The sequence below is a fragment of the Thermobia domestica genome, chromosome 8 (genome assembly GCF_964235325.1).
Source record: "Thermobia domestica chromosome 8, izTheDome1.hap1.1, whole genome shotgun sequence".
NCBI classification, from domain to species: Eukaryota; Metazoa; Arthropoda; class Insecta; order Zygentoma; family Lepismatidae; genus Thermobia; species Thermobia domestica.
The window spans coordinates 136,082,388-136,108,731 of NC_137461.1; the positions used below are offsets into that span (position 1 = coordinate 136,082,388).

The 26,344-nt window shown below is 32.7% G+C and overlaps 1 protein-coding gene across 6 annotated transcripts in view; it reads left to right on the top strand.

Annotated features, from left to right (window-relative positions):
* LOC145693226 (protein timeless-like) overlaps nucleotides 1–26,344 on the top strand; it is a gene marked incomplete at its 3' end in the record, with an annotated part of 196,877 nt that overhangs the window by 156,052 nt on the left and 14,481 nt on the right. For all 6 annotated transcript variants that reach the window (XM_081769019.1, XM_081769024.1, XM_081769020.1 and 3 more), the window contains 6 exon segments: nucleotides 15,917–16,011; nucleotides 19,331–19,392; nucleotides 20,360–20,543; nucleotides 22,076–22,279; nucleotides 24,330–24,476; nucleotides 25,255–25,419. In XM_081769019.1, coding sequence (XP_081625145.1) covers nucleotides 15,917–16,011; nucleotides 19,331–19,392; nucleotides 20,360–20,543; nucleotides 22,076–22,279; nucleotides 24,330–24,476; nucleotides 25,255–25,419 — 857 coding nt within the window.

Here is a 26,344-nt window from a genome sequence, read left to right on the forward strand (position 1 = left end):
GTTGGTAAGCAGAAATGAATGAACAGTTGGTTTGACAGAAGTAAATGTAGAAGTTTCAGTGTCCATGTAATTGGATGAGTCTGATGCAGTGGATGATTCGCTGAGAATATGCTGGCGTTTTGGTTGAGGTGACTGAGACTGACTCTGATGAACATCACTACGTGTGGTGTGTTTGGAGCTCTCCTTTCGCTTGTCGGCAGACGCAGACGGAGCGGAGAGGGCTAAGTAGATACTAGAAGAAGCATGAAGTTTTGTAACTATGAAGTTGAGCATTGAGCACAATAAATACAAGACAGATAATAAGTAGTGGTAAATAGGTAGAACCCAACCATTTGGATAATGGTTGGGTGGAGAGATGCCCCAGTGTAATCTGACTAGCAGCCAGTTATGCTGTACTAGATGAGACTCGTAACTGTTGCACTATCGATCTCTTAAGGCAAATCTCAGGATCGAGGAAAGGATACTTGTCATTCTATTTATAAATATTAAAGCAAGCAACGAACTTTCTTTGCATGAAAGCTGTGATCAACTGAAGTAAATATTGCTGATTCATAATTTTTCTTTTCTTTTATATAATATGCTGTAATACTGTTTTATAATTTGTAATAAAGCTAGAAATATCCCGTTACTCGACCCATTTTAACCAAATATCCTCTCGTCTTGGCCATTTTTCAACGATAACAGCTTTCCATTGTGTCTAGGTGAATCTTTTAAATACTCGCAACTGCTTCCGGACTAAACAATTCTCTCCAAAGGCAAAGAACCTATCACAATCTTTTTCTATCTAATAAATTGGACTGGTGCGGAAGGCGAGACTCCGGTACTAGTACTGAGTCCCTAGGGAGATAAAGTTTGATATCTGGCAAATACAGTTATCAGCTAATCGATGAAATATCAACGGAACTTAAAAAGACGAGAACCCAGCGTAGCTTAGCGAACGTGGCCAAATTAAATTGCTGCAGAACGTGAATTTCTATCTTTCCCTAACCTCCAACTTTCCTTTCTCAAGGAATATTCTCTACTATTTTCTTTTCATGTCTACAAGTAAACTTGCTGTTCGCAGCTCAAAATTTCCAAGACAATTTGCCGTCTCGATCCTAGTAAACGCTCTTCTGAGTCGAATTCCCGAATTTCAAACTGGTAGCGTTTGGTTTGAGCTGGAGATTCAACATTCTTCTGTCCGAGACAGCTCTATATTCTCCCAACTTTCACTGTGCTCTTTAATCTACATCTATATCTATATCTGCATCTCTCTCTCTCTCTCTCTCTCTCTCTCTCTCTCTCTCTCTCTCTCTCCATATATATATATATATATCGAGTGTTTCAAAACAACACGGACAACGTTTGGAAGGTGATTCCTGACGACAAGATAAGACAAAAAGTATAGACCAACCTGGGTGTACAAATGCTTCCTTTCGGAGTTATAAGCTGCCGAAAACATGAAAAAATGAACTTTAAAGGTCCATAGCTCCAAAACTATGACACGACGGAAACGTTCTAATGGCGACGGAAACGAACCACTACAGAAAGTGGCTAATATTTTGTCTGGTGTGCTAACATTTCATTATAGCGGTCACTTTCTACTTAACATTTTTGTGTGACTTCTTGTATAAACGTTGTCATATAATGATTTTAAATAATAATAATTTCACTATCTTCAGAAAAAATGAAAAGTTATTTTCACTATTTCTATACAGATTTGTATAGAATCCTTCAAATAAAATTATTATAATAGGAATGGTTATATTACCATAAAATTAGTTTCTTTATTCTTTTAAGATATGAAGACCATTGATAAAAAAAAAATAAGTAAATATTTGATGCACTTTAGGACTTTAAATCTGAGTTAATCGTTGGGGTTCCGAGAAAACAAACGAATTTAAAGAAAGCATGTGGTGAAAATAAAAGGTTAATAACTGCTTTTTATACTATTAGATTATTTTATGATATCAAAATGTGATGATAGACAGCTTATAGCCATCCGAAAGGAATATGTTTCCCAATGGTGAAAGAATTATCCAAATCGGGTCAATTCCTTTTAACAAAGACATAATTATAATATGATACACGTATTATATTGATTCTCTGCAAATTTTACAATAATACGATATATTATATATTGCGTTCTGAGTTTCTATTAATATGCTGAAAGAAATCGTTCGTGACAGGAAATATGTAAATCATGGTTCCTTGTAAGTTAAAATAAGACCCTAATTAGGGTTCTCGTCCTTTCCAGAAACTTTATATTACTTAGCTATATATAGATTTGTATGCTTAGTAATGAAATGGTGGATACAAAAAGAAAAATGATTAAATTCATTATTAGATCTTCTTTTACTTATTTCCTTTCTACGAGGAACAGAAAGTAATCAATATTCCTGTCAAGACTTGCTAAAAGGTTGAAGGAACGGAAATTAAGATTGACTGATCTCCACTGTTTCCGTTTCTTATTTTTAGTAACATTCGTATTGCTTTCTTCAATAATTTATCTTTAGAACTTAATGAAGTTTACCTGTGGGTGTTCGAGAAGTTATTCAGGTCAATGTATTTAACATTTCTTAATATAAGATAACAAGTAACAAAATTGTTTTTGGGTTGCTTAACAATAGCCATCTGTTTGGATTATTTAACATACGAATGATCTAAACTTATATTATTATACGTTTTTCTTTAATTCACAATGATTCAACTGTGTCTGCAAATCTTGCGACCTTAATTTAATTCATTTCCTGACGTCATACAATAATAAATTTTTGAACAGTGACATAAGTCGGTTGACAATACAATATACCATTGTTATTTTCATATATTTATATATATTTAACTAAAAGTAATATTTAGTTGGACCTATAAGAAATAAAATGTAAATAATAAATACGTAAAATAAAATAAAATGTATTTAATTATGACTAAAAGGTAGAAAATAAAATTATATAATTACAAGAAAAAGAATATACTTTCTGTAAAAAATAAAACAAACCTTACTAAAAAGTAAAAAATAAAACAAATCCTACTAAAAAATAAAAATAAAACGAATCCTACTAAAAAGTAAAAAATAAAACAAATCCTACTGAAAAGTAAAAAAAATAAAACAAATCCTACTAAAAAATAAAAATAAAACGAATCCTACTAAAAAGTAAAAAATAAAGCAAATCCTACTGAAAAGTAAAAAAATAAAATAAATCCTACTAAAAAATAAAAATAAAACGAATCCTACTAAAAAGTAAAAAAATAAAACAAATCCTACTGAAAAGTAAAAAATAAAACAAATCCTACTAAAAACTAAAAAAAAAGCGTTCTAAAAATTTAAAAAAGATAATTCTGGTTTCAAGAAAAAATATTTTAAAAACTCTGGTTATGCATGACTGAAAAGAAAAGTTCTTGTTTGTCTTACATTAATATCCATAAGGTGATTGTCTTCCTATGTATGGTACGGAAAGCATGGGAGACGCTCTCATATCGTCGCATGAGAACCAGAGGAACATAACTCCAAAAATGTTTTCGCTTTCTTCATGTTTGGACACAATTTTGAAAGCCTCACTTGGTGTAAATGGAACGTAACGCCATCTGTTCTCCTTGTCGATCATCTGTTGTAATGTAGGTCAATTACTATCTTATTAAAAATACATCTTTCTAAGAAAATAATGTTTTTGTCTTCTCGCTTGTAAACCTACGAAAATGGAGTTACGTTCTTCTGGTTCTCATGTGACGATATAGTTATGCATTATAATTGATTGTATAGTGCTCCCCATGCTTTTAATTTAGTCATGCATAAATAGAATTTTTAGAAAGTTATTTTCTTGAAAACAATAGAATTATTTTTTACTTTTAAGTAGAATTTATTTTACTTTTTACTTTTAGAAGATTTTTTTTCAGTTTTTGGAGAAAGCATTTTTTAAATATATTTTTTATTTTATTAACATTAACTGGAACTAACTTTAGTGTAATGTATCATTTAAAAATTGCCGAAATTTTCAATGGAAATTGTTATTTAGCAGTTATTATCATTCGCAGAGTGTTGTTATCAACGTTAGTCCAAGTTAACGTTTGTAATCATGCTTCGGTTTGGTTTCTTAAGTTGTTATTCTAGTTCGTTACAATCAAAATCAATCTTTAAGAAATTGCAATACCTTCCCTCCAAAATCGAAATTACACTTCTGGACATTCAATTTTTTATAATAACGATTGATGCCTGTTGTGATTCACTCTTCTTTCTAATTAATTGGGCTCGTCTAGGGCAAACCAACAAAATAAACCACAAACAAATATAAAAATACCATAAAAAATAAAGGTTTGCCTTATTCTCAGATAAAACGTAAGATCTGAATAGGGTAAGAATAATATTTATTTAAAAAATTCTAAAAAAAAAGTGATTCGACGAAATCCTATTAAAGCCAAAAATAATAATAAAAAATTAAATAAAATAATAATTTGGAGCTCTCTCTCTCTTCAGAGCCCTATTCCTTATGTCTGTTGTTCATCATTCATTCCAACAGACTCCTATAATTTCCTTCAGTGTAAACTCCACTGATCCGCCATTTCGCCACAGTTTTGTTCAACACCTATCTCTATCAGAAAGCCTGACTACAACTTTCCGTTAAAAAAAAAAAAAAAAAAAAAGTCTGTGGATACTTGAGCCCAAAGACGGTAAGACGGTGACTCTTTCTCTAAAGAGAAGACCATCACTCGGAATTTTCTGTCCTAAAAATCTAAGAATACCTTCGAAAAGTATTTTCCACCTCTGAGGTAAACACACACATACACACACATACATACGTACATATATATATATATATATATATATATATATATATATATATATATATATATATATATAATATGTGTGTGTGCAAAAATCTACTCGTCTCCTATCTGGAAGAAATGGGAATCGTTCATCACAGTAAGCTATCATTGAAGCTTATTCCTGCCTAACTTAGTCTTTAAATTCATTTCAAACTAACTTCATCATCACTCTCACTCAAGGAAATAACTTACCCCTTGCTCTAGTCGTCACTGGGGCTGGTTTTTAATTATTTCTTAGTAATAAGAAATAGCAAAGATTCTATAGCCACCACTCTGGCTCCAGAGAAATCACTTATTCTTTGTCTTCGATCATCATTCAGACCAATCCAACGCCATAACTTAGATTATTTTCTGGGGGGAAAGCATTAATACAAGTATTTGAGCCCCCTAGAAAAGTTGTTTCTCTAATTCTTGGGCCCCTTCTTACCACTCTTCTCTTACTCTTTGTGGGCCCTCCGGAGCCTCTGGGCTCTTCCCATGGCAAAGTCTGCGGGGCCGTTATTTACGCCCCTGGGCTCGTTCTATACATGACAAATTAATTAAGGGGACAATATTGACGAATCTTAAAGCCATACGAATAAATATTATTTGTAGGGCCCTAATAGTAGTTTTTTTTTTTTTTTTTTTTTTTTTTTTTTTTTTTTACTGAAATGGGTCCACGACTCATTTTTGTTTTATTTACCATTTGTGTGCTGTTTTGTTTATGTAATATAGTGAACCTGTTTGATGCATCATTTATAATTTCATGTTCGTATCGCATATGGAGTAAGAAAATTTTGTCTTAAAATGGGCCCTCCTCGAACAGCGGGGAACTTCCCTAGGGAGCAGTTGCCCCCTGCACCCCCACAAGTTACGGTCCTGGACAAGCTCCATAACTTAGATTTTTTCTGGGGGTAAGCATTAATACGTGTATTTGGGCCTCCTAGAAAAGGTTGTTTTCTAATTCGTGTGCCCCTCTTTCCATCTTTCTATTACTCTTTATGGGCCCCGGAGCCTGTGGGCCCTCCCGCACGACAAAGTCTGCGGGGCCGTTAGTTACGCGCCTGGGTTCGTTCCATACATGATAAATTAATTAAAGGAACAATATTGACAAATCTCAAAGCCATACGAATAAATATTATCTCTAGGGCCCCTAAAAGTAGACATTTTTTACTGAAATTGCCCGACGATTCATTTTTGTTTTATTTACCTTTTGTGTGATGTTTTGTTTATGTAATGTAGTGAACCAATTTGATGCTTCATTTATAATTTCATGTTCGTATCGAATATGGAGTAAGAAAATTTCATCTTAAAGTGGGCCCCCTCGAACGGTGGGGAGCTTCCCTGGTAGGGCAGTTACTCCTCCTGCCCCCCACAAGTTACGAAGTTACGGCCTTGCCCTGGACTAATCCCTACAAGATAGACAAGTTAGAAAAAATCTCAATGGATCTTCAACATACGTCAAACAGGCTCTAGCAGCCCTAGCTGCGTCCTACTCGAAGAAACGCTGAGGCTTCCTTTGTATATGATTAAAGAACCTTATCTTTTTAAGTTTACTGATTTTATTTTTTACTTAAAATTCCACCAAAAAAAAAAAAAAAAAAAAAAATGATGGTGGACAATGCGTCCCAGTCTTCTGAAATTTTCCATCAAGTCACTATGTAAAAAGTATATAAAAGAACTTGAATGTTATATACGTTAAAAGAAGCTAAAGGAAAGCAAAGAAATATAGTGTCAAACATATGGACACACATACATGGAAGAAAACAATATTCAAAATAAAATTAAAATACATAACGCATAGTTTTATGAATGTGTAGATATGTACACAGGGTGTTTCAAAACAACACCGACAACGTTTGGGAGGTGATTCCTGACACCAAAATAAGACGAAAAGTATAGACCAACCTGGGTACATAAATGCTTCCTTACGGAGTTATAGGCTGCTTAAAACATGAAAAAATGAACATGTATGGATATGTATGGACATGTATGAATATGTATGGCCAGACTTAACTATATTATTAACAAACTTTAATATTAATATTGATAATATAGGTTAATTAAAGTTTTTTAATTAATATTAAGAAACTTGAATATTAATAATCACTTTCATGACAGTTTCACTAATATTGAATTTATTTTTTTAAAAATAATAACATTAAGGGCAAAGACTCGTCCTTATATGTAATAAGATTTGAATAGAAGTTTGCTTTAAGAAAGCACCGCTGAAGAAGATAGGGGCTCCTATTGAAAATTTCGGTAGTTATTAAACGAGAGACGTATACCAAGGCTAGTTCAAGTACATATTTGAAATCATACGTAGTTAAGTTCCTTAAGATTTTTTTCCACTATTTTACTTATTTAATATATACGTTTGGGAAGGTAAGAGTGATCTGTATAGCTAAATCTCCAGCACGCCTATCATCAAATTGCATGGTCTTCATTCCCATTGTTGGTTCAGAATTTTTTATGTTGACCCAGCACCCTGAGACAACTAGAGAGCTAGTCAATAAGTACCGGTTTCCGAAAAAAAACTGATATGCTGATATCCCTCGGTTAAAAACGCATCATCTGAACTCTTTACATTATGCATAGAGTTCTCAAGTACCTCATCTCACCAAGATAAGTAAATTGGAGTAATACAGACTGTGACTGCAATTTTACAAAAATAGATGCCCCCGGGACTCCTAAACAGGACACCTTGTGGTACAAACATAACACACTATTCAATGCGCCTTATGACATTTTTGTATCTCACTTTTTATATTGTGTAGGTTCTGGACCACAGACACTTAAAATTTTAAAGAGAACTAACCTACTTCTCTTCTGTCTATTTCCACGTTTTTATTTTTGAGACTTACGGGAAGACAATTATATTTATCTGACTCGGCTATGTTTACATACCACTGCTTTTGCAGTTAGAAAATGTCTTGTGTATATAAAAAATTGTGTGTGTGTGTATGTGTGTGTTTTCGCTAGCAAAGGCTGTGTAATTAAGCTGCAATACTAGTAGACAACATAAACAACAGTATAAAATTTAAAATTAAAAGATTTTACAATTTACTTTAAATATAAAAGCAAATAAATATTAACCCATGACTGATTTTTAAAATGTTACAATATTAAATTATAATATATTGCGTGTAAATTTATTTTTATAAGCTTCTGTAAGCTGTAAGAGTAAACTGAGAATGAGCTAGTTACGTTTACGAATATACATGCTTCTACTCAGAATTGCATGAGTAAATTGTATGTAAAACTGTAAAAGAAAATTATGAGTTTTAATAATTGGAATAGAAGCAAAATATCTAGGCTGAGCTAGAGATTTTGTAAGAATTTCAACACTTGAGAAGCTTCAACACTTGATGTTTCGTATGCCACATAAAGGTTTTGTCACCTTTCTTCTCTTCAATCAACCTTTTTACTAATATCTATAACGACTCACCAAGGGTAGTCGTCAACCTGGTTCGATCGATGATATAAAGAACTTGAGTGGTAGTAACTGTTTTCATGTAAAAATATTTTTTTTATAATTATGTATATAATACTATTCTCACCTTCTCTATCAGAATTATAAAGTAGATGAACGGTTTTAAATGGTTTATTAGTTGATACACTTTTAATGTATTTGTCATTCACACTGTCGTGCACATACACGAGAATTAGGTATCCATAAACAATTACATAGCAACGAACTATCTATTACTCTCTAATATCTTACAGATATTAAAAACCTTCTTCTTTTGTTATTATTAAATTAACATTCTATATGGTATAGTGCTTATGTATGAGCACTTTCTACCCAAGGTACAGGTAATTATTAACCTATCCAATATTTCGTTATATAAAAATGTCGCCCGACGATGGGACTGAATATAAAAGTCATAAACGAACTTGGCTTTTATCTTCAAGAATCACTGGTCCGTTTACAATAGAGATCTTACATTACATATGTCCTTTACATTTTGATCGCCCCTCGTATATCTTCATTACATTTCATATATAGATACATTTATAACAAATCTTTCATTTCATTACTACTTATATTTTATTACATTAATTATATTCATTTATTAAACGTCGTCGCTTAATATATAATTTTTGAAGGGTACGAAGTCAAAATCGTAAGAATCAATTACGTTTTAATACATGAATCACCATGATGCAGGGCGCATTATATATTAATTATTTCAGATGATATTTCAAAATAAACATTGGATCTATAAGGCATCAGAATAATGAAGAATCTTATCCAAGATAGTCGTTGAATAATTAGCTTAAAAGAATGAATCTTATACTTAACATAATCTCTGACAATTAAGTTTTCAACACAAGTCAATCTAATATAAATAATCTTTGCTTTTAATCAATTATGAACCGAATTATAATTCCTCATATTGTCTGTATACCGAAGTTATAAGAATTGTTTTCATTATTGATATTAACACATAAACTTAAAAAATAAAAATTCACAAGAATATATAACTGATATGGGTTTAACCCTAACTTCATTAACTAGAATCAATTTAAATTTGTACTAGCATATGATTCTAATAAGGTACATTGTATGGCACAATCTTGATTAGGTTCCACCATATGTTGCATCGTGATTCTGATTTTGATACGAAGTGCCATCTCTTGAACAGCGATTATGTCTATCCACGTAATTTGTCGTATTCCAGGAATTTCGCCATATCTTTCGATTGTTTTTATGTCTACTTCGATCGGGTGATCTGACATAATTATTGTTGTGATTGGTTAGGTTAGGTTGATTTCCTGCATAGCTTTGCCTATTTTGCTCGTTTGGATTGCTAGAATTTACTCGACTTCGGTTGTATTCCGTATCGTTCATACTACGGATATCTAGATTCCTAACAGGTACAAAATGATCTGAATTATTCTTACTTTTACTCACACCTGCTTGTTGATTCAAAGCATGGTATTGAGTTTCATAACATTGAACGAGCATTAACAAATGGTTGAAACTCATACACTGTGTAGAAAACAAGATTTGTTGTAACTTAAATGGGAGCAAATTTCGAATGGATGCTATTATTCTAGATTCCGACTGCAATGGATTAACAACTTTTAATTCGTTGTAGATATTTACAACAAACTCGACAACAGATTTGTGTAAACGAGGATTGAAATGTTGATTTCTAATCGTGGCATCTCTATTTGCAAGCAAAAAATCATTTTCATAATTGGCGATCAGCGCTGCCTTGAATTCCTCATATGTATTGATGTGATCACGTATTGCCTTAAACCATAAGGAACATGGTGGGAGTAATAAATGAGGGATTAGCTTCATATATTGTGATCTATCTATACACATTATATTGCATTCGTCCTGAAATTTTTCCAGGAACGAAGTAGCATTCTCATTACATTTACCACTGAATTTACTCATGGCACGTATTTCACTCATCTTAACGCTTAACTTTACCTTCCTTTTATCGTTCCGAGTACTTATTGGGTGACAATTCCTATCCATGACGTGATGTGTTGTTGTACCGTCTCTTATCCGTCCATCAGTACTCTTCGGATGAATTTCCTCCAAAATAAGGTCCTCATCAGATGTGGGTGGAGGCGAGGTCATCTCTTGTGAATGGGGAAACTCCAAATGATCACTGACCGTATTATTGTGGTGTGCGTTGTCCTTGACCTGTAGCTTCCTCATTTCCTCCTGTAGAGTAGCTATCAGTTGTGTATTTGCACGTATGTTGTTTGAATTATAGGTGACCTGAACCTTTTGCTGACGAACAGAAGATTCCATTACTTCTAAATCCTTTTTTACACCACTGATTTCTTGTATAATGTGGTCGTGATTATCCTGACAATCCTCAGATATTCTATTTAACTTTTCCTCGAACTGTGAGGTGATGTCATCCATCGCCTGGATAATTGATTGTTTCGTTTCATCTGACTTCTGTTCCATTCGTTTACTTAATTCCTCATATCGCTTGTTGGATTCTTCAGACTTCTGTTCTATCGTCTGTTTCAATTCCTCGTATTGCTTGTTGTTTTCTTCGGACTTCTGTTCTATCTTCTGTTCTATCGTCTGCTTCAATTCCTCGTATTGCTTGTTGTTTTCTTCGGACTTCTGTTCTATCGTCTGTTTCAATTCTTCGTATTGTTTGTTGGATATATGAACCAAATTTTGTTCCAGTCGCTTCATGGCTTCCGAATCGTCTTTACGATATTGTTCTTGCCGCTGTAAGGCTAACAAGATTCGGTCTTCTAGTGTCATTCCTGGTGTTACACTATGTTCACCGTTGTCACTATCATTGGGTTCATTCTCCATAGCGTTACCGTTCATTTTTCTTATTATTATTCTACCACTTCTCAGTCTTGTGAAATTTGTATTCATTAACTTTATTACAAAAGTAAATTCACCCTTACTTTGCTTCGGGTAGCGAATTTACAAGAAATCCCGGGTGAGGTAAACCAAAATTTTTATAACGACTCACCAAGGGTAGTCGTCAACCTGGTTCGATCGATGATATAAAGAACTTGAGTGGTAGTAACTGTTTTCATGTAAAAATATTTTTTTTATAATTATGTATATAATACTATTCTCACCTTCTCTATCAGAATTATAAAGTAGATGAACGGTTTTAAATGGTTTATTAGTTGATACACTTTTAATGTATTTGTTATTCACACTGTCGTGCACATACACGAGAATTAGGTATCCATAAACAATTACATAGCAACGAACTATCTATTACTCTCTAATATCTTACAGATATTAAAAACCTTCTTCTTTTGTTATTATTAAATTAACATTCTATATGGTATAGTGCTTATGTATGAGCACTTTCTACCCAAGGTACAGGTAATTATTAACCTATCCAATATTTCGTTATATATCTTTCAAGTCTAATACAGTTTTTAGGGCAATATAAATTTTAGGTTCTTTTCCCATGGTATGGCACCCATGGTGACTACTACATCTAAATGAAAATACTGATTTGCAATAAACGTGACTTTCAATGGTAAAGTTCTTTTGTCAAGATTTTACTTCTCTGTAACCATTTGTAAGGAATCAAGTATAGGATTTATTGAAGTTTATTTTGTTTCTGCGAGTGGAATGTTCACAAATAAAAATTTACAAAAGTTGAAAATGAAAGCAACTTTTTAAACTTCGTATATAGATTTCCCGAAGATTAATCAAGGATTTTATTCCTTTTTTTCACGGCAATTCAGTGTCATAGTGCACTCATGTATGGAGTACAGCTTCGTGGATTCGAACTTCGTTATGCCATGTGGGTGTATGATAGTCAAATATTAATTGTGGAAGCTTTTTGTGTGTGAATTCTCATTTTCTTTCAATTCATTATAATTCCATATATTATTTTGTCAGTATAGCGACTATTCCACATGGCTATATGGCTGGGACTATAAACTATAAGGGAGAAAACTGAAAAACTGAAAACTGAATTATCTCAAACCTGATGCACAAATCAACACTGATCATAGTGAAGAAGACAAGACAAGACAAGAATTATCTCAAAGTACCTAAAATGCCCGTTCTTCACATAAGGAAAATATGTTTATAAGAAATGAATTACTCTCTATAAATTGGAAATTAAATATATGCCAGGGAAACTTTTAAAATGTAAGATCAGATCAAGGAAAAGTGAAATTGCCAGACAGTTAATTGTATGCCAGTGATATATTTAAAACGTAACAACTGAAAGTAAATTGCTAAAGGTAAAACTTAGTGAACAGTGTATTAAATGGAATTATTCCGGAGTTTCTGCAGTCATATAATGAAAGAATTCTGGGGGAGGCGTTTCCAATGGTGTTAGTCGATTTTTTCCATTTTTGCAACACATTCCTGGTGATTCTCTACTGAATTTCTTGGCACAATAGAAAATACAGACTTGATCCATTTTACCAATGACAACGTGTCTGTGTTTGTTATACTCTTTAGTGGGATCATAACGGAATACCTCACCTGACAAACTATAATCTGTACTTTTTCTGCTTCTCACGTCTGGTATAGAAATAAATGAAAATGTAAATCAATTTATATGGCTCAAATTCTGCGCAAGAGGACGGCTGAATCACTCTCACTCCACTTTCATTGAAATATGTATCCTAGAGGGAAAGGAGAGTTAAAATATATTCCAGGAACTCACTCTTCCCGTGTGGAGAACGGACATTTCAACTAGTAGATAATAAAATAGTGTGACAAGTACAACTAAAGAAAGAATCCAAGCCTAAAAAAATAAGGCTTACCATGCTAACTCACAGATACTAGAAAACAAAAGCATTGCAATCAAAGCTCTCTCTCTCTCTCTCTCTCTCTCTCTCTCTATCTATCTATCTATTTATATATATATATATATAATCAGACTAATAGTTTCATACAATGTAGAAGTATGGACGTTTACATAAAAGAACGCAGTGAAATTGTCAGTATTTTTCAAGGAAAGTAATAAGAAAAAGTTTTGGTCCAGTTATAGAAAATGATGAATGGAAAACAAGAATAAATAAAGAAAAAGAATACATTCTAGAAGGGGAGATATTGTAAGATATGTGAAGGCACGGCGGTTTACAGCACAGAAGGGGAGATATTGTAAGATATGTGAAGGCACGGCGGTTTACAGCACATAGTAAGGATGGAAGAAAAATGGCTCCTGAAGAAGATGTTATAAGAAAAGATAATCTGTAAAAGAAGATGAAGAAAATTTAAGCAAAACTTGTGTTGTTAGTTTCTGTTGCTGTTTGAAACGGAGCTAAAATTATCATAAAAATACACATTCATTATTTATATTAACTATGGGCTTGAAGGGCCATGCAATGCATTTTATAATGAAAAGTTGATTAGATATATCGCAGAATAGATAGATTTTTTCGATCCGATACCAAACTGTATAGCCATTAATTAAGTACATAACAAAAAAAAAAAAAAAAAAAAAAATACTTAATCGGAAATAGAAGAAGAAGAAAAATAAGCAAATAAATAGAGAATGAAAAGAGCAAACATTGTTCTACAATTGCCTGACCATGCTATAACGTATTCATTTACATCTTGTCTTTCTTAACATTTGTTCCTTGACTATCCCGAATTTACATAATGTGTTTCTCCGTTACGTAGGTATTTTTGGGACTTCAAGTGTTCCGCTTTCCGTTCAAAACATATCATTCGTCAGATTTTTTTTATAAATCCCGCTTTTATTAGTCACCTATATTCAACCGGGAAACAATATATTCTCTGTCACTTACTTTTGGTGAGTGTTGACCTGTTATTTATTTAATTCTATTTTCATAGGATATTCCGGTTTTTAACATCTAGAAATATGGGAGTCTAGAAATATAATTATGTAGCATCTTTTGTTCAAACTCAGTTTCCACTATATGCACTAAGTCTATATTCATCTTTGTGTAGTACAGATTAATAACGCCTTCCTTATTATGAAAATGTACAGTTATCAAAAAAAATAATAATAATAAATAAAAAATAATAAATAAATAAATAAATAAATAACGTATTTTTTGTATAGACTATGGTTCTTTGTCGCAAACTCTACAAGTTTCTGTGTCTTCTCTACATTTATTAACATAATTATGCCATACTCTTCAATTTCTGCCTCATTTCACTACTCATTGATATACCCTGCTCTTAAGGGTAGTTACGCCGATAAAAATTTAAATCTTATTTCTACAAGGTGAGAGAAGAAAGTTACTCTAATGTGCTAATCCATGCATATAGCTTTCTGAAGCTGTATGAAGCTATCTTCCCTTAAGAGTCTTCATCCCGGCGAAATACCGCTAATTTTACAGTAATTATGTGATATCTTCAAATAAATAAAACATAACTGAAATATGGAGTAAGAGCGCCCTAGACAATATTATTTTGCGTGAGGTACCGTTATCACAAGTCACCTAGCGGCTTTCCGTTTTCAGCTGTTTAGAAACGCGAAAATAAATGCCGATTTTCAAAATGGCTTGAAATCGAAAGCAGATAAGTGAGTCGTGATAACGGTTTCTCATGTAAAATAATATTGTCTAGGGCGATCTTGTTCCACATTTCGATTATCTTTTATCTATTTGAAGATATCACATAATTACTGTAAAATTAGCGGTATTTTAATTTCGCCGGGATGAAGACTCTTAACTTGTTGCGATAAATTTTAAATTTTTACCAATGTGACTTTCCTCAAGAGCCGCAACTGTCTGCTTATCAGATTTCTCCACAATTTAATTACTATTACATCCATTTACTCATGGTATTTACTGAGCCAATTCTATCTCCTTCATACTCAAAATGATTCTTCAGTTCAAGACTTCACGCTCAAAAGACTTTCGGTTAACTCTTCCATCTTAGTCATCACCCACATTGTTTTACTTCTTATCACATGAAAAGTTCAAATAATTATACTATTAACTAAAGAAATCTTCCATACTCAATGCATCCAGATCTATAACTTGGAGTGATAGCTTAGTGTTTTCCATTCTTATCTCAATATCAATCCTAACTTGTTCCGTGCTGGATTTTACTTCTCATATATTTCCTCAGACAATAATATTGGACAAAATTATTTAAAACTTGACATATTCAACACTTGTCATTGATGACCCAATAGTTTCCCCAAGAATGATTATGGCTGCACGTTAAACATTTTATTTCATACAAGGTGATTTGAAACCTTTGTCCATAGTTTGGGATCGGACTTCCTTACACCCGCTGAGACTGACCTGTCCTTTGATAAGCGTTTCTCACTGTCATCTCGTTATTGATCATGAGAAATTCATTATAAACTAACGTCACCTCTTCGACTAAGAGTTTTAGTAAACCAAACTCCTTAAAAAGAGCAATAATAAATAATAGGCAAAATTTCATTCCCCATTTCGCTTAAAAATATTGACCAAAGTTTAAGCTATGTTAATGAGGTGATTATGATCGGGACACACCTGGAAAGACCATACAACCAGTATAAACTGGTATCAGTGTGATTTCCATTCTCTCAATAGCTTTTAAGAATTAAATGGTGGTATCTTCAAGCATGCTCATTTTGCTTCACCGTACTAAGATTTATACGTTTGTGAGTTTTATTAGTTTTGCTTATAATACGTCGTAATTATTATTAATTTATAACCAAATTTGTTTTAATTTCAGTGTCCCTTGGTGAAATACTGAGTAAACTTTCCGTTGAAGACAGGACCCTCCGAACTTTCCGTCGCTCTTTAGGATTTTCTCAAGTCATAGAAAAAGTAAGTGTTTTATTTAGCTTTTAATAATATTGTTAATAGAAAGAAATGACTTTTCTTAGACTGAGATATTAACGGTCGCAAACATATAATGTAGTCATCTAACACTGTAAAATGTACATTGTAATTACATAATTAATTTAAAATAAATAAATGTAGTCAAAATGATATAAATATTGAAAAACTATTTCGTTTTGGGAGTAAGGATATTTTGAATTTTAAAATCCAACCAAACAATTTCATTTATCTAAACAGTATTTACGTAACAAGGAAACTAAAGATTCTGTTATGATTGTTTTCCCTGACATTTTAAGAGAATGGTGCAAAATTATAGCGTATTTCTTACAAAAGCAAAATTGGTCGAAAAGAATAAAGAAAGGTTGTTAAGTCCAGTTTTTGTGGACATTACAAGTTTTGGATATGAGCACTTTACGTAACACAGCATACATCCAACCTATAATTAAGTTCTTGGCCACGTCTAACGTATCCTCGTTTATCTGCTTCACTGCGCTAAAGATTCATTGCTTCAAACCTTCCAGGCCCTATGGCAATGGTGGAATGTATACAGAATCTTTCACAAACCCTAACAAAAAGAGGTCGTAGGGCATCTGATCTCGAGGAGCAGGTCAGCATAGCCAAATCGTAATCATGTACGACTGATACTAGGTTTTAGTCGGGCGGCATTTAGGTACTCGCAAAATTAAATTAAATTAAATTAAATCTTTCAGTTTAGCGTCCCACGATTATGCCCTTGAGGCTAAGGGAGACGGATGATTGGGGCAAGTGAATGATGATAGAAGAATTGGTGGAATGAGAATGTGGGAGGAAACTAGAGTTCTGCGGGAAAAGGGCACGATGTTGTCCACCACAAACTTACTTGGTTGAGGATTGAACTAGAGGCTCACGCACCAGAGGTAAGTGCTTTATTACTGAGCCATTGTGCCCCGGTACTGGAGAGAAGTCCTATCCTGTTGAAAAATTGAATTAAGAAGATCTTTCAGTTGATAACATGTCCACGTAGATCTGGCCAGTGATATTGACCTCGACAAAAAAGAATGGTCTATGTACTTTGCGGGTGCTTGTCGCGCAAAACACGGTCACTTTTGGTGAGTTTCTTTCGTGTCCTACAATGAAATGAAGCATTTTTATCTCAGATCCTAACGTTACAGTTATCTCGCCCTACTTTTCTGCTCAAATGAAAAGTCGTGTCATCACTAAACACTAACCAGTTAGTAGCCCTACCTGTTGATCTACAGAATAGTGGCTAGCGTGTGTGCTTTTGGTGCATGTGATCCTGGGTTTGATTCCCGGTAGGAAAGCATAAACAATAATTTCACAATTATTTACTTTCATTCATCATCCGGTTCCTTTCCAAAGGGCGAAAACATTGGAAGTTGAACTTTTTAAAAAAAGTCATTTCACTAACCTGTCAGCGAATTAATCATCTTCTAACAGGCTCTGCATTTTAGTATGTCTGTTGGCTTAAGTGTCTGTTGCAATTTGTATGGCTTAAAGCATAGACACCGTCGTATAATGTACCATATAGTGGTTTACTGCACAATCAGGTCTTAATTAGCTCGGGATGTCGATTTTCTTGGATTCCCTTTCAAATGCAACATGGTTCCTATCCACTGTCTTCTTCGACGTTTCTGGTCGACCAGGTCTTTTTATAGAGCACAGACATGGACATGGAGGGGGCTCAAAATTCTTCATCCAAGCTAAAATGTAGTTGCTATCCGTACTTGTTTTAGAATGTTGTATGAAAATGTCTGCACTGTTTCGACAGACTCTGTTCGTGCAAAATTTCATCACACAATACGCACGCTCTATCTTTGTGGTCACTATTTGCATTGTTAGCTGTTTACACAACTACAGCTTCTACCGTTTTGATGTAAACTACAAACACAGACTACAAAACTTACAACCTTCTTTTGTTCTTCCCTTCCAATTTTGCTTTTGTATATCGTCTCAGTACAAAATAAATATGCTTTAGTTTTGCACCATTCTTTTTGAGTAGTCCTGTATTAATATAAATTTATATGTAAACTAGCCTTCCACTAGCTTGGAACTTCACCATCAGATCCCCGAATTTGCTCGGCCTACTACCTTGCATTTCATTGTTCAGCCTACCATTATTCAAATGGCAAGAATACGTTTATGGCATCATTCTTTGTGAAAACTTAAACCCCTGCCTCCTTAGAATACTTATTTCAATCCAAGTGAAATGATAAAAATCTATATCGACCCAAGTACAAACTGCATTCAAAAATGTATTTCAAATTGTTCGCCCCTTCCTTTTCCACTGATGATGAGACTGAAAACTTCGAAGTCATTTTTATATATTGAGGGAAAAAATAGAAATTCTCTTATTCAAAGCAGAATTACTGGGAATGCTGTGGCATATCACCATTTGTTTTCAATAAGGAATGTACTATATACCAAGTTCCACATACTTAACATGTCTCTAATCTTAAGAGATTACAATATATTACCATCTTATTATGACAATTGCAACTCCGCCCTTTTTTCCTCCTTCCAAGGATAACATCGCTGCAACATGATTTTAGTTATTGTAAAGGAAAAGTTCAAATACCAAATTGCATGTCTCTAACTTTAAGGGATTTCGAGATATGGTCACCTTATTTTAACAATCTTAACCTCCATCCTCTTCTTCTTTCTGCCTTTTTTTCTTTGTAGGAGAAATATCAGAAAGCGCTGAAACATGTCCTTATTATTTTAAATGAATGTATAAATATCAAATTTCATGTCTTTAATCTTCAAGAATTTCGAAATATGATCATCCTGTTCACCCTTTTTTTCTCCTCGCTTCTTTTCCTTGTTTTACAAGAGCTTATAATGAAGTTTACTTCATACAGTATTTCGAAAATTACAAGCTATGCTTGCTTTCTTTTCAGTAATTCTTGATTAGAAGTTTATTAATATTAGTATTCGTTTTAAACTTATATTCTTTTGTTGTTGAAAGATTCTCATTTAGAAGTTCAAAGTGGTTATTCATTTAACAGGTCTGTCTCGAAATTACACTTCTGTGTGCGTATTTTTTTCTTAAAGGGACCTTTGTGAAATTTTTGTTGTACATATCAGTAATAAAAAAAAAATGTAATTTATTAGAAAGCAATAAAGTTGTAAACTGTTAGAATCGAAGCACATAGAATTTATTTCCTAAATAATACTTCGTAGCTAATGTTATCGAACTGACAAGTACTATTTAACAAATTGAAAAATACAATTAAGTTACTCTATAACAAAATGCATTACCAGTCATTTATCTTCTTAAATTAAATTTTCTTGGCTTTCTTTTCAGGAACTTCTTCCCTTACTTATTCACGTTAAAGATGATCCCAAGATTATAAACGCAGCTGTGAGGTAAGTCAATGATTGTTTAAGAAAACAACTACGTTGATTTTATTTGCTTTATTTTTTCCATAAATAATCTTAAATTTTGTGTGAATAAAAAGGTTAACTTTGAGATTGCTAATACCATAAAATTTGTAAAAAAAAAAAAAAAAAAAAAAAAAAAAAAAAAAAAAAAAAAATCAATTTCTCAGGAATTGATAATATTATGAAGTTTGAGGATATCTGTCCAGGTCTTAGCAAATATATAATGTATTTTATTTATGAGTTGTCTATGTTTTTGTGAGAGCAAATTTCTTGTTTTTTATACTGTGTTTAAGAAATAAAAGCAAAACATAAAATAGTCAAAAATTGTACTCAGATTCAAATAAGTGAGAGTCCTTTCCTTTGAAGTTTTATACTATGATTTCTAAGAAATTAAGTATATAAAAATTCAAATAAACAGCAAATACAAATAAATATCGAATCTTGCAGAGGTATATAAATACTTATTTTGAAATTTATTAATCTTCTACAAAATTTCTAACGCGAATTTTCTAAAATTTAGGACAATAGCTTGATTATTTCTATTTAAGGAAAGAATACAATATCTACAATTAACTTCATATAAGTGGAACAAATTTTGATTCCTTAACTGTACGTGATTGTAGGAAGAGAAAGGAGAAAATGAGAAATTTAAAACTCAAAATAATTTAACAATTAAAGAAAGGGAGCAAAGTAGCATGCAATAATATGCATTTAATATACAATGTAAGAAATATTGTATATTAAATACGTATGACATGTATGGGATTTAATATACTTTAAATATTTTTGTATTGCGCAAAAGTAAAATTTGTGTATTGCGAAAATTTTCGAAGCAGCCAAACTATAATATGCTCTACGTTCTCAAATCTAGTGATAAAGTTTTTAGTGCTCTACTAAAATGTAATTTTATGAATTACTACAGACCACAGAATATCATATATATATTTTTCAGGCTCTTGGTGAACCTCACAATACCTGTAGAATGTCTGTTGCCAATTGAAGCTATGTCCAGGACTGAAGCAGGAAGGAATACAATTTTCGAATTAAGCAAGTTGTTGATATGTGCTAAAGAAGCTTTTACGGATCCACGCTCTACTCGTGCTATTTTAGATCATATGAAAGGGATACTTGATAAGGTAAGAGATTCTTGTACCTACAGCAGCAACAGTTTTTAATTCATTTCTTTTAATCTAGTAGTGTTAAAATAATTAATTCTAAAGTGTACGTCCTCCTTTCGTCTTCCGTACAGCAGTGATCTGGCAAGGATTTAATAAGATGTTAGTAGTCGTCCGCTGACATGAAACTGAGCTGTATGTAATGCGTTCTTGAAAGACGAGATGGAGGTAGGAACTTCTCGAGAGACTGGATAGATCGTTCCATGACATCATATGTGTGTTAAATGAAGTTGAGATGCCGGGAGTTTAGGTGTAATAAAAGATGTTGGGAGTCCGCATTGTGTGTTCCTCGAATCATTCCTGCACATGACATACTCGATTGCTGGGGGCTTTATCATCCTCGAAGATCCATTACCATGAGGCGAAAGTTGGTATACACCTAGTCTATCATAAGATGGCAATATTGGAACCACATCTTACAACCGCCACCAATGACCTGCACTGTTAACACTATGAATGAACTCCAGCGTCTCATGAGATTTCCGCCGAACACTCACACGTCTCCATACGAATAAAAATCGTCACCCAGCAGACATTCCTTCTAGTCCTCTATCATATCTAACTCATGTGTTCATTGCACCAGGCAAGGAAAATCTACTTATTTTCTGTTTTAAAAGGATACATATTAATATAGACTAAAAATCAATAATTTCATGATTTGACTTCAAAAATATTTACATATTAACTACATTGATCAAATCAACTTGCAATCTTAAGAGACAACCGCTTCGCCTTCTGCTTTCATATGCTTCCAATGTTGGCAAGTCCTTCAACCAAATAAATATATTAATACAGATGTTTAATTTTCAAGTGATTAGTAAAAAATAAATTTAAAACTGTCTTTCTTGCGTGATAGTTTCAAAATATTCATTTGTAAATTTGCCATTAAAAAAAAAAAAAAAAAAAAAAAAAAAAAAAAAAAAACTATAACATAGATAACAGAGCTGTTATTCCTTAAATAAGTGTTGGCAAAGAAAGTTTGGTCAATTGTTATTGTCAACGTGTCTTCATGGTCACTCCGGGGTTGGTAGGAGGATTTTCAGACAAGATCAGTTTTCAGCCGTGCACCAGAGCTGCACGATATCCCTATTTGAATAATGGAAAATACATGTCTACAAAATTTTGAAACTTGATGGATATGTCGAAATATTGGAACTAACGAAATGTCGATTCTTCTAAATATCGAAAAATGGGAATATCAAAACAACCAAAATATAACAAATATCGAAAACATCAATTGACTGAAATATGTCGTAATTTCGCACAGCTCTACTATGTACGGTTGTTTTTCAGCTCTAAGACACCAGAGCTAGAAAGACATAGCAACATATATTGTCTCACTGTGGAGTAGGATAAACAGTAGTATAGTAAATAATTATATTACATAATTCATAATAGGCATAATTACATTTATTATTACTATTTAGATCTCTACAATAAGCATGTGCTAAATGAATAGCTTAGATATCTTATTGAATTTAATCTACTTAAAGGAAAACCTGTCTGTCGAAGATTGTGAAACGATCAACAATTGCTTACTTCTCTTGCGGAACATCTTACATATCCCAGAATATCGCACTGGCGGATCACCAGGAGCAAGTGGCAGTTACTGCAGCAAACAAAATCAAATTTTATGGAACCTGTTTACTCAAAATGTGGATAAACTTTTAATTCATCTGATGTCATGTCCTCACAAGGTTAGTACATGTTTTACCTAAATAATTCTTTGATTTACTATTCGATGTTTCAAATAATGATTATTATAATATGTTTAATTTTCGTAGTGAAATGTTGAAGAAAAGATAACAATAATGCTTTCATTATGTGTAAAATTTATTTCAACTCAGTTCTCTGTTTCGAAATTTTATGAATAGTAGTATTGTTTAAGTGTTTACATAAAAGGCTTCATCTTCTTACAGTATTGCATTAAATTGAGTTTTTTGACGTTGTAGCTGAGATATGAATTTTATTCATATTTAGGATTTATGGATTAATATTATCTTGTAACTGTATTGTAGATGATAATTATCTCAATTCAAATTTTAGTTCCAGCATAATCTTTCTACTTACTAGCTTTTAGGCCTCTCCTTGAGCTCCTTTTATGGAGAACAAAAATAGGATTAAAAGAATAAGAGATATTAACAAGCAACTGATTTTGCATATAAATAATTTTCAAAAATTAGTTTCTGGGTTTCGGTTTTGGGTGGAAATAAAATTTTTGGATCTATAATATTATATTGTATCTCTTACAGATGTTGCGATAAACCTGAAACGGGGTATTGCTTTCTCACTTCCAATATGTTCTTTGACATTATTATTATTTTGTCATTTCTATATAGCTCTGCTGAAAAAAGAAAAACAAAATCTGGCACACCATTCATTTGCCAAAGAAAAGACCTGGCCTCGCCATTCCATAGCGAGTATTTATTTACGAGTAAACTTCAAAATGATTACACAGATATATGTATGTATATATATATAGATGACATGATGTTCTACACTGATCTTCCTCGGCGAATCCGTATGTTTTTTGAACTCTTGGTGTTTTCACTGTTTTTATTCGTACTTTTATTCGTGAACAAGGTTCCTACAGAGAGCCAAAATTTTAAAAGCACAAGGATTACTCGGAAATTTTATTGTATTGTATATTTGACTTTTATGTCGTACGATTCTGCTCTTTAGGTTAAAGGAGACGATGATTATGAAAATGAGTGGTGAAAAGATAACGTATAATACCCATGCTCAGAGCGGGATTCGAAATCATTGCAAACTGGTTTTAAAATCACCAGTCTGACACCATCCGATCATGCCAGTCGACTGTTTAGAAATTAAAATTGACATGATTGGTAATCTTCCTGAGCATCGCTCATACCGTTTGATGTAGATGGTAAGTGTTCTTTTCTTGTGTCAAGGAACTTGATACTAATGATATATGTGTACTAGCTGAAATTCCCGTTCTTTGCATGGAGAGAAGGGGTTGGTGGAAAGTATTTGAACTCTCTTTACCCCTGGGATACGCTCTTCAATCAAAGTGCAGTGATAATACTCCAGTTGTTTTCTACTCAGTGACGGTTTGAGCCACGTTAAATAATTTCTATTTATTTTTGAAGTGTTTCCACTGGCTATCTTCATAGCGACAAACGGAAAACGAGATTTTTAAAAATATAAAACTTTCCGCTAGAATTCATCTTTACAAAGCCCCAACCTTTATTACTTTCCGAGTTAGTAATCTTACAGTTGTGTATTTAAAGGAGAATTACAATCGGTTTTATACAACAATGACGTTAAAAATAATAGAAATAAAGTTTAAATGTGTTTGAGAAGGAAAAGAAAACTAATTGCTATGTAATTCAAATAACAAAATTGTCGTTAAATTTGACCCCAGATGTTAGCACTGGATTGTCGTTGTTAGGGGCGTTTTTTCCCTCTAGAGAATTCGCTCGGGAATATTAACGTGATAATACCTAAGTTAGACCATGGTCCACTCATGTGCCTACCAAAAATCATAAAAATCGGTGCAGTGGTCTAGGCGGTGAAGTAGGCCGCCAAACATCGTTACATTCGTTTTTGTTTATGTAAATGATATGGCTTTTGCTAGTGTGTTTATGGTGCAAAATGGTTACATATTTACATAACCATTTACTTTTTATATTTTATTCATAATTCAGTACAATAATTTAAATTTATTATTTTATTTTTTCTTTCTTTCTTAAAAAAAATATTTTCTTCCCATACTAACCAAAATAGTCCAATTGGGGTGTCACAATGGTTCAACTCATAGCTTTGGCGTATAAAGATCAGCATGTAGGAACTCTGCATAAGCTTCTCAATCTATGGCTGGAGTCTTCATTGAGTGAAAGTTCGGAGGATAATGAAAGCAACACATCACCCCCGGTAAGCTTCCAAAGCTCAATATTATTTTGAATTTTGAAAACGTTTTAAAAGCTTATATATTCCCAATTAGAATGAGAAATTCTTAGTAGGTTGTACAGACAAAGGCATTGAATTATTTTTTATCCGTTTGGATAGTTAATCCATACCATTAGCGAAGTTTGATTGTCGTTTTATTATTACGACACGGAAAGGTGCGAAATTTTATATTGTGAATTGTTTATTTGTTTAGGACTTAGTGTCCTGTTTCAGTTTAACGTAGATTCCGAATCACGTATACGCTTTCCAAACTGAACATCCTCTCCCAAATCGGACACTTTAACCATTTAGCAATTAGAGAGTTTAGAGAGAATTGTTTGTGGTTTCTAGAATTTTAAGGGATCTAAATTGATTTACTTTAAAAATAGATCAGAAAATGCTATTTGAAATCCTTTTTACAGTATATTACAAAACACGCGGTACAGGAAGTTAAGACATTTCTAGTATTATCAATATAATATATCAATAAAATATAAATTTGAATTTCATCAAATTTAAACTATCATGTAATATCACTCACTATATTTTTGAGTTGTGGCAGAAGTATAGATTTTTTTTGTCTTAAAGAATAAACACAACCTCTCTGTCTTTTGTACAAAATAATGGGGAAAAAGTCTTAATGACAACTTTTAAGCGTTTACTTCTGTAATTTTTAAACTTCACTTACTTTACTTTTGTTTTTCTTTTTTAATTTTAAGAGTTAGAAAGGAACATATAACATACTAGTGTTTTATTGTTTAAGGATCAAGGGTCTGGAGATTCATCGCCCATGTTAACATCTGATCCAACATCTGATTCCTCAGACACTGGTGGAAGTGGAAACGGTAACGGTAATGGAGGAAATACTTTTGCCCACAAGGTGGATTCGGAGAACAAACTTCAAAATGGTGAAAACTCAGGAAAACAGGTATGATTGTAACGTTAAGTAAGCCTAAATTTATAACATCATATCCAAATTCTTTATTTTATCTTTCTAAATACCTTCTTAAAAAGTGGAGTTCTATGTAATTAAGAAAAATATTTACGTCATTTGTTAGCTCGTGTAAAATTATATAGCGTTAGTCACTTTAATCACAGATTATTATATAGATTGTCAAAATATGTAAGATAATACAAAGGACAATTGCATATCTTGAGATTAAACTATAATATATAGATAGCAAGCAGAGTTTGAATTGTTAATACAGTGAATTCAAGCACGAAATGAGGCTATGTTTATTTTCAAGAAAGTGAATGATAAAAAGCTAAACGTCTATAAAACACTTTTATTTTTTAATATATATATATATATATATATATATATATATATATATATATATATATATATATATATATATATATATATATATATATATATACGGGGTGTTTCAAAACAACTCCGACAATGTTTGCGAGGTGATTTCTGACACGAAGATAAGACAGAAAGTATAGACCAACCTGGGTGCACAAATGCTTTCTTTCGGAGTTATAGGCTGCCGAAAACATTAAAAAAAAAAGAACTTTAAAGGTCTATAGCTCCAAAACTATGAGACCTACCGTAGTCGGGTCAAGACTTCACTTAGGAACTAATATGTGCCCTATCCAAAAATCCATGTTTCAGAATCCTGTGGTACACAACAATTTTTTGGAGGGAGTTTGGCTACGGGCATGTAATTTGAAGTACTCACAAACTACCTCTATAAAAATTGTTGCGGAAGTGCTGTAGGATTTTGAAACATTGATTTTCGGATAGGGCACATACTAGTTCTTAAGTGAAGTCTTGACCCGACTACAGTAGATCCAATAGTTTTGAAGCTATGGACTTTTAAAGTTCATTTTTTCATGTTTTCGGC